Genomic DNA, 9916 nt, shown 5'->3' with positions numbered 1-9916 from the left:
CCTGGGGTTTTTATAGTTCCCGGGAAAACAAGTATTACATCCACATTCCTTCCTTCCCCTGGCCCTGCAGGACCAAGGACTGCCCAGTGTCAGGTTTCCTCTTCTTGTACCAGGTGCATCCTGGGCCTAGCCAGTTCCTTTGTCTTGTGAGAAGCCTGTCATGGCGTGGCTCTGGCCTCTCACGGGAGAAACATGTCCACCTCTGAGGACAGCATGGGATGGCGAAATGCGCAAGTGAAGTTCGTGGCGGCACTTCTGCTCTGCCTCCATCATCAGGGTCATTCTGCCGCTAAAACACGTGAGAATCCCCTACTTTTCACGGTCTCCACTGCCTCCGCTCTAGCCACGTCTCCTGTCTGTGGTGTCCACAGCACGGAAGGACCCCCTTGCCCGAAGAAGGAGTGAGGGACAAGTGCCCAGAGACTCTGGATGCGAGGATTCATCTCTATGTGAATTAGTTGGAGCCATCGCCACAAAACTTGTCTTCTCTAAACATCCCAGATTCTGAGTTAAGCTGATTCTCTTTTGTGCTATTTTAAAGATTAAATGTGTTTTTATTAGTTTTCTGGTGCCTTGACTGGAATATATTGTTTATATAGGAAAATATATTTCAATATTCAGTCATTGATTCACCCTGAGTTTTTAAAAACTGATCTTTCTTTGAGATAAATATTTTAACTTACATAATAATCAGAAGCTTAGTGGCTCTACTAAACAAAGAGTTCAATAAAAACAAGTAAAAAGATCATATTCCAGCAGAAAAGTAGCTAAGGGCTATATGCAGTAAAAGAAAAAAAATTAAAAGATGTTCAACTTCACTGACATAAAGGAAATTTTTAAAAAGTCACAAAATTGGGGCCAGCGCTGGCATAGTAGCCTCCTCCTGCGGTGCTGACATCCATATGGGCACCACTTCGTGTTCTGGCTGCTCCTCTTCTGATCCAGCTCTCTGCTATAGCCTAGGAAAGAAGTAGAAGATGGCCCAAGTGCTTGGTTTCCTGCACCCATGTGGGAAACCTGGAAGAAGCTCCTGGCTTTGGATCAGCACAGTTCTGGCCATTGTGGCCATTTGTGGAGAGAACCAGCGGATGGAGGATCTCTCTCTCTCTCTCTCTCTCTGTAACTCTCCCTCTCAAATAAATAAATAAATAAATAAATCTCTTTTAAAAGTCACAAAACCATTACTTTATAGGGGATTTTCCTCCTTTTTAAAAAATGATGTTTTTAAGTCTTAGCAAGGGTGTGCGTTCTGTCTCCAGTTGTCCTTGAAACTCACGAAGAGCGGCACCTTTCCTCTGCCCCGTGTTGTGTGAGCAGGGCTGCCTGACTCTGGATGCCAGCCAAGTCAGCGGACCGCTGGGAGGCGCCCCAGGGAGTGGCTTGCTGTCCAACAAACCCCTACAACCCCATCTGCTGTGAGTGCTTACCACGTCTGTGGTAGTTACTTATGGCTGCTGTAATAAATTACCATACATTTAGAGATTTTAACCCATGCAAGTTTATTCCCTTACATTTTAGGAGATCAAAAGTCCAAAGCAAATTTCTCTGGGTCAAAAGCACCATCTGCAGCCCTCTAATCCCTCCAGAACCTCTGGGGAGAAGCTGGTTTCCTTTTTGGCATTTTCCACCTGCGGGGGCTGCATTCTTTGGCTCCTAGACTCTTCTTCCATCTTCAACGCCAGCAGCAAAGCATCTCACTTCAGTTGTTCACCTGGCTTCAGTCTCGACCGTCAAATCTTCCTCACCTTTCCTCTTTTTTTATGCCTGTATTTTAATTTTATTATTAATTTATATGCAAGGCATATAAAACACACACACACACACACACCCCTCTCATATACTGGTTCCCCCTCCAAATGCCCTCACTCAAGGGTCAGGCTGGGCCACCTCACCTTTTATCTTACAAGGATCCTTGCAATTACCCTGGGCCCACTCAGATAATCCAGGATAATCTCTCTATCTCAAAATCCTTAACTTCATCACATCTGCACAGTCCCTTTTGTCAGATAAAATAAATCTCACAGGCTGTGTGGATCCAGACATGGATATCTGGCAACTGTGTTGTCAGCCTGCCACAGCGTCTATGGTTTATCTCTTTAGCTTTAGGTACGAATTTCCCCTCCCTCTTCTCTGCCTCTCAAAGTGCCTAGCGTGCAGCAGGCATAGCACAGATGCTGTGCTGTAATGACTCGTGCACTAATCAGAATCGACTGATGAAATCTGCACTATCAAGACCAACACCCCTCCACATGTTAATTCAGCAAAATACACTTCTCACTCCTGCCATGATTTAGTGCTGGGCAGCTCTCCTTCAAACAAGATCCAACCCATTCTATTTTGAAAAGATTTATTTATTTATTTATTTGAAAGTCAGAGTTACACAAAGAGAGGAGAGGCGGCGGGGGTGGGGAGGGGTCTTCCATCTGCTAGTTCACTTCCCAATTGGCTGCAACCGCCGGAGCTGTGCTGATCCGAAACCAGAAGCCGGGAGCTTCTTCCAGGTCTCCCACATGGGTGCAGGGGCCCAAGAACTTGGGCCATCTTCTACCGCTTTCCCAGGCCATAGCAGAGAGCTGGATAGGAAGTGGAGCAGCCAGGACTCAAACCGGCACCCATATAGGATGCAGGCCCTGCAGGCGGTGGCTTTACCCACTACGCCATAGCGACAGCTCCCAACCCATTCTATCTTATAATACCATCTTCAAAGAAATGGCCTTCAAAGGAAAAAGGCAAAATTTAGATTTAAGAGAAAGATTTAGGAAATAGGATAGTATCTGAGTAGAGGCATCAAAAACCCCTCAGGGGGGCCGGCGCTGTGGCATAGTGGGTACAGCCTCTGCCTCTGACGCCAGTATCATACATGGGCACCGATTCCAGTCCCAGTTGCTCTACTCTGATCCGGCTCCCTGCTAACATACCTGGGAAAGCAATAGAAGATGGCCCAAGTACATAGACCTCTGCACCTGCATGGGAGACCAGGAAGAAGGTCCTGGCTCCTGGCTCAGCCTGGCCCAGCCCCAGTCATGGTGGCCATTTGGGGAATAAACCAGTGGATGGAAAACATTTCTCTCTCTCTCTCTGTAACTCTGCCTCTCAGATAAATATATAAATTTTAAATAGTTGCAGGTCCAGAGATTAAGGACTAGAGCTGCTAAATTGCTGTCAATAAGTGACAATACAAAGTCCAAAGTAGCAGTTGTGTCTCATGTGAAGTCCAAGATGGGCAGAATCCATTTAGAACACCTAGTCCTTTAGGGATCGAATCTGGTGGTGGACCTATAAGCTCCCAAAGGGCTCTCTGCTAATCCACATTCCAGGCTCCAGGAAGAAAGAAAGGCAGCAAGGCGGGACAAGACCTTCCCCTTTCAACAGGTTAATAGAAACTGTCCACAGTGAGAACGCTGTCGTACGGCTGTGCGTGGCTGCTGGGAGGACTGGGAAATGCAGTTCCTATGTGGGCAGCCCCATGTGTGTCGTAAGAGCTGTGTCTGCCATCCTTCCAGCTGCTAAAATTCTGTGTTTATTCTTTGGGTCTCCTCACCTTTCCCCCAAAGAAGACAACCCCAAATCTCAGCCAGACAGTTCGCCCAGCTCCATGTCTCTGGGTGATGTGCCATCATCTCTCTCTCTTTGATTCAGATGTGGATCCTGGGGTGCAGAGACTCCAACACCCACTACACCATGGTATAATGGAAGCAGGATGACTGATCCTTGGGCCCTTCTGCTGCTACAGGTCTTGGGGAGGAATAGAATAAGATCATGTTTCTGAAATCTAAAAGGAGAGGCATTTAGATAACTGCACACAGACACACGCACACACACACATGCACACAAAAGAACCCTGGATTTTCTTCCCATGAGAAAGCAGCACTAGACAGAAGGAAACCTATGTGGTGACAGAGGCATTCTCTTCGGCAGTCTCAGAGGACACTAAGTACATTTTTGAAGTGAAGTGAAAAGAGAATCCAGAGCAAAACTGAGCGACACATTTCTTCCTTTTTAATAAGGACTATGTAATTAAGTCATCTGGCTGTGGCTACTGAGAGATTAGTGATGCTTTGATAAATAATGCCTCTGACAGAACTAATCAACTAGTAAAAACACTTTATTTTTGCCTGGGGAGGAAAATGTATCTTTATCCTTGAGCCTCCTTCCTTTCATTCTCCCACTGGGAGATGTTGGCTGCCACGTGTTCTCCACTGTGTGTGTTTACTACATTTTCATAGAATTCAAATCTTATATAGGGCAGAAATCTTTCTGAAAGAGCTAAACGATTCCCCAAGCTAAAGACCTATTTTTAATTCATTTATTTTTATTTGAAACACAGAGGGATTTCCCATCTCCTGGTTCACTCTGTAAATGTCAGAAATAGCCAGGAGGGGCCAGCCTTGAAGCAAGGAGCCAGAAACTCAGCCTGGGCCTCTCATGGGGGTGGCAGGGGCCCCATTTCTTGAGCTGTCGCCTGTTGCCTCCCAGGGTACATAATAGCAGGAAGACAGAATTGGGAGGCAGGGCTTGGACTCAAACCCAGGCACTCTGATGTGGGATGTGGACCTCCTGACTGGTGTGTTAACTGTGGGGCCAACAACACACCCGTTCCCCTTCACACATTCTTTTTTTTTTTTTTTTTTTTTGACAGGCAGAGTGGACAGTGAGAGAGAGAGAGAGAGAGAGAGAGAAAGGTCTTCCTTTGCCGTTGGTTCACCCTCCAATGGCGCTGCGGCTGGCGCACCACGCCAATCCGAAGCCAGGAGCCAGGTGCTTCTCCTGGTCTCCCATGGGGTGCAGGGCCCAAGCACTTGGGCCATCCTCCACTGCACTCCCTGGCCACAGCAGAGAGCTGGCCTGGAAGAGGGGCAACCGGGACAGAATCCGGCGCCCTGACCGGGACTAGAACCGGGTGTGCCGGCACCGCTAGGCGGAGGATTAACCTGTTGAGCCACGGCACCGGCCCACACATTCATCTTTAAATGTCTCTTACGGTGGTCACACTAAGGGAGGCTAAGGGCAGTTCCACTAAAACACTGACCAATACACGAGCCTAGACAAAGAGAAAAGGGATGCAACGGAGAGGAGAAATGGAAGATGAGAGCTGTGGCCAACTTAGTCAAACTACCAGGGTGCAGGAGCAGTGTGTGTAGCGATGTAGGACCAGACTGCCCCGGCTTGCATTCCTTCCTTCCCACCTGCTCACTCTGTGGGCTTCAGTAGGTTACTTAGCTTCTCTGTGCCTGTATTTTCCAAATGCAAACTTAGGGTGATCATAGTGCTTAATCTCATGCGGTTGTTGAGATGATTACAGGGGTTGATTTGCAAAAAGCTTTTTGAACCTTACAACGTAAGCCCTGATAAAACACTGACCATTGACCACTTTGTGGAAACCCAGGCCTGGCACTGGCTGGCACGGAACCAGCTTGAGAAGAGTTGACGCAGGGAGTGGTAGAACATGAACGCGGAACATCGCCTGGCAGAGTCGCAACCTGTGCCCTGTACAGCACCTGCCGTCCCTCAAAATGGAACACTGACCCAGTGTGTGGAGTCCAACATCTGCTACACTGGCCGTCCTACGAGGTTTTCTATTCGAAGATCTTGTTGCATTTTAGAAGCGGATATTGTGGCAGAAAAGAGGCATGTTTGTGTTTCTTTCTCTTCCAGTAAACTGTTGAGCTCCCGCAAGCAGGAAGCAGCGCATTCCTCGCTGTTCCCCAGCACCCGGCCCAGTTCTACCTGGGGTGTAGCCCTTCGCTGTCACCTGTCCTAACAGATCCCTAAGCACTTGGAGCCAGGCTTGTTTACCACTTTAAGGCACAACCCAGGAAGTTCTCAGCCGACGCGGGGCGGCGGGCGGGATGCAGCCGGGCCGCCGCGCTGTGTCCGGCCAGGGTCGGTCCGCGTGCGGACCGCAGCGGCGGAGAATCGGCGACGTTGCGCGTGTCCCTTCTGCCCGAAGTTTGCATTCCTGTTGAAAAAGCGAGGGTGGGCGGGCCGTTGGGCGAGAGGCGGTGGAGCGGGAAGCCCCGCCCCGCGCGCCCGGGCTGCAGTCTGTGCTAGGTTGCTCTTATTTCCCCGATCGCAGCTCGAAGTCACAGCATCCGGCGGCTCGCAGCGGCGGGACATCGCGGAGCTTCGCGCAGGCGGTGAGGGCCAGTGCGCGGCGCGGCGCCGCCTCCTGAGCTGGGTTCCGGACGGGCGATCCCAGGCGGGGCGGCTCCCGCGGGACGGCCGGGTCGGGCTCCCCGGGAGGCTCCTCTCCCTGTGGCCTCCAAGTGGATGCCTTGGCCGAGGTCGTCCTTGAAGCGCGCGGGCTGATGCATGCTTTCCGTCTTTCTTTAGGACTAGTGACTTCCACGCAAGACAGGCGACGCTGCCGGGAGACCATGTCCGGGAAAAGAGTGGCGGTGATTGGGGCGGGAGCGAGCGGGCTGGCTTGCATCAAGTGCTGCCTGGAAGAGGGCTTGGAGCCCGTCTGCTTCGAAAGGACCGACGACATCGGAGGTCTGTGGAGGTTCCAGGTACACCTCCCTGCAGCGAGGAGCGGGAGAATGCCCCCGGTGTCAGGGGCGCACCCTGCCCCAACTCAGCCTGTAGATGTCTTCTCAAAGCCACCCCTCGGGTTTCCTGCGGCTTCCTCTTTCCCTAGACTGTAGCAAAATGGGCACTCTCTGCCTCTCTCCTGATTGCCATTGAGTTTTGCTGCTAGCCAAAAGAGAGGAACAAACTAGGAATAACAAAGTAACAGACACTGGCAAACACACAGGGGCTGGGTCATTTGGAGTGGCTGCTTCTGGTCTGTGTCACTAGGAGGCCAGTGTGCTGGAATTGCCTGGCCAATCCCCCTTTTCAATTTTCTCTAACATGGCTTGTCTGTTCATCACACACACACACACACACACACACACACCATCCTGTTTATCTTAAGTACTTCTTTGATGGGCTTAGTCCTCTAGTAGAATATAAAGTCTGGAAGCCTTGTTTTGAACTTTCCCCTCAAGAAGTCCAGTCCAGCGTCCTCTCTCTCTGAGAGGGGGTAGAGGGCACCTGTAACTGGATTTTTTTTTTTTTTTTGGCCTTGCATATACTCAGTCATAAAATTTAACTGTTTTGATATACATATCCAGCCCTGGAACTCTCTAATAGTATTAAAAGATAAGCTACTTATATGATAGTTAAGCTTATTTTTTAAAAAGATTTTATTTGAAAGGCAGAGTTCCAGAGAGAGGGGGAGAGACAGACAGATCTTCCATCCACTGGTTCACTCCCCAAGGGGTGGCAACGGCCAGGGCTGAGTCATGCTGAAGCCAGGAGCTTCATCTGATCTCCCACATGGGTGCCAAGGGTCCAAACAGTTGGGCCATCTTCTGCTGCTTTTCCCATGCTATTAGCGGAAAACTGGACACAGAAAGATGGATTGGAAGTGTAGCAATCAGGATACAAACTGGCACCCATATGGGATGCTGGCATCTCAGGCGATGGCTTTACCTGCTACAACACAACACCAGCCCCTAGTTAAGCTTACTAAATGCCAAAGAATATAATCACCTTTATTGACCTCCAAATTGGCATGCATTGGGCTTGCTTTTAGAGCTGATTTTTCTCAACCACTGAATTGTATCGAGGTGTCTCAGATGCGATTTCATTTTTCATAAATACTAACTGTTGATTGGCTACTTAGAAGTGACTCTATAGTATTCTTTAAAAAAAAAAAGGGTTATTTATTTATTTAAAAAGCAGTTAGAGAGAGAGAGGTCTTCCATCTGCTGGTTTACTACCCAAATGGCAGCAATAACCAAGGCTGGGCCAGAGTGAAGCCAGGAGCTTCATCCGGGTTACCCACGTGGGTGCAGGGCCCCAAACACCTGGGACATCTTCCACTGCTTTCCCAGGCACGTTAACAGAACTGGATCAGAAATGGAGCATCTGAGACTGGAACCGGCACTCATATAGGATGCCAGCATCACAGAGGGGCTTAACTGGCTATGCCACAGTGCCGGCCCCTATAGTAGTATTTTTTTTTAAAAAATTATTTATTGGTTTGAAAGAGTTACACAGAGAGAGATATCTTCCATCCACTCGTTCACTCTCCAATTGGCTGCAGCGGCCGGAGCTGTGCCGATCTGAAGCCAGGAGCTTCTTCTAGGTCTCCCATGTGGGTACAGGAGCACAAGGAATTGGGCCATCGTCCAGTGCTTTCCCAGACCATAGCAGAGAGCTGTTTCAGAAGTGGAGCAGCTGGGACTCGGACTGGTGCCCTTATGGGATGCCGGCACTGCAGACAGTGGCTTTACCCACTATGCCACAGCGCCAGCCCCTGTAGTATTCTTTAGTTTAACAGAAGCACAGCCTTTTTGCATCTTGGGCTCCGTTTTGGAACTATTTGACAATAGTCTTTATTCAGATCCCTATAGTACACTCCCATGGCTTTATCATGATCAGTATTGGCCATAGGCTGAACAGCATGTTAATTAGTTTCAGTATCAGGAGAGATTCTACCCTTGAAATCCAGCCACGATGTAGAGTAGAAGTTAAGAGTACAGTCCTGGATTGCAGTCCTAGGTCTGTCATCTGCAAGCTGTATAACCTTGGGCAAATCATTAAGCCTCTCTGGCTCTCTGCAGATAAATGGCAGTCACTTATTACAGTGTCATCAGCACAGAATTTCAAGCCACTTGTGACTCAATATGCCTACAGTGGTTCCTGCACATTTGATGTCTCCGCCAGGTAGCCTAGCAGGTTTGGCAGTTACTGAACTGGCATGAAATCAGTTGAAGATGGGAGGAAGTTGGAAGGGTGTACATCATCCTGCCTAATTATCAGGTTTCTGGAGTTTTTCTTTTTTTCCTCTCCAAAATGGTATAAATTTATTCTCTACTAAAGACTTGACTTGGACTTTATTTTATTTTTTTAAAGATTTATTTTATTTTTTTTGAAAGGCAGAGTTACAGAGAGAGAGGAGAGAGAGAGAGAGAGAGAGAGAGATGCAGAGAGAGATCTTCCATCCAAAGGTTCCTTCCCCAAATGGCCACAACAGCCAAAACTGGGCCAAGGCGAAGCCAGAAGCCAGGAGCCTCATCTGGGTCTTGCATTTGGGTGCAGGAGCCCAAGTGCTTGGGCTATCTTCTGCTGCTTTCCCAGGCACATTAACAGGAAGCTGGACCAGAAGTGGGGCTGCCAGAACTTGAACCAGCACCCATAAGGGTTGCCGGTACTGCAGGCGGAGGCTTAACCCACTGCACCTTATTTTTCTTTCTGATTATCTTCTTGTCAAAAATTTCAACACCTTATAAATTCATGCCTTGAAAACAAATGAGCTGTGTTTTAACATAGTGCTGTGACCTCTGTTAAGACAGATGTCACCTGTGTGATTCAATATTTTATTTCCAGAGCCAGATATGATGTCTGCACATAGCAGGTTCCTGGTATGTTCAGTAAGTGAATCTGTGAGAAACATCCTGTCTGAGATGTGTTATGGAGGGGGACACCTTCATTCTCCCATGTTCCACAGCTGTGGCACCTGAGGTTTTAAAGCGCCCATTATTCAGATTAAACATTTTTACATGCTGCTGGCGGCTTCCTTGGGAATTTCCTCTACTATCTATTTCTTTACCGCTCCTTTACTTATTATCTGGAGTCCTGTCTTCCCCTTCCCAAACCTTTCATATAAAGGAATGGCCCATTCCATCCCATTGCCATGGGGGTTCAGAAGACACTCAGGCTTCTATTTTCTCTTTCTTGCGACAGGTCCCTGGGATTTAGTGTGTATGATTCGCAGATACTATCACTTGTATTTTCCTCTTTTCCTATTCTGTCTGCCAAACAGGCATATTTTATTAGATGCCACTGTTTTTCTTTCCTTATCTCTATTCCTCTTTCTCTGCTCTACCTACCAGACAGGCATTAGCCTGCACTTGTTATTACT

The 9916-nt window shown here is 48.4% G+C and overlaps 1 protein-coding gene across 1 annotated transcript in view; it reads left to right on the top strand.

Annotated features, from left to right (window-relative positions):
• The first annotated feature begins 6045 nt into the window (after positions 1-6045).
• FMO5 (flavin containing dimethylaniline monoxygenase 5) overlaps positions 6046-9916 on the top strand; it is a 31156-nt gene continuing 27285 nt past the window's right edge. Inside the window, exons 1-2 of the mRNA XM_062192097.1 lie at positions 6046-6137; positions 6334-6512. Of these exons, the coding sequence (XP_062048081.1) occupies positions 6378-6512 (135 nt within the window). The 5' untranslated portion in view covers positions 6046-6137; positions 6334-6377. The remainder of the gene's footprint in view (positions 6138-6333; positions 6513-9916) is intronic.

The sequence above is a fragment of the Lepus europaeus genome, chromosome 5, assembly GCF_033115175.1.
Source record: "Lepus europaeus isolate LE1 chromosome 5, mLepTim1.pri, whole genome shotgun sequence".
Classification (NCBI taxonomy): Eukaryota; Metazoa; Chordata; class Mammalia; order Lagomorpha; family Leporidae; genus Lepus; species Lepus europaeus.
This window is presented reverse-complemented; position numbering and strand designations above follow the sequence as displayed.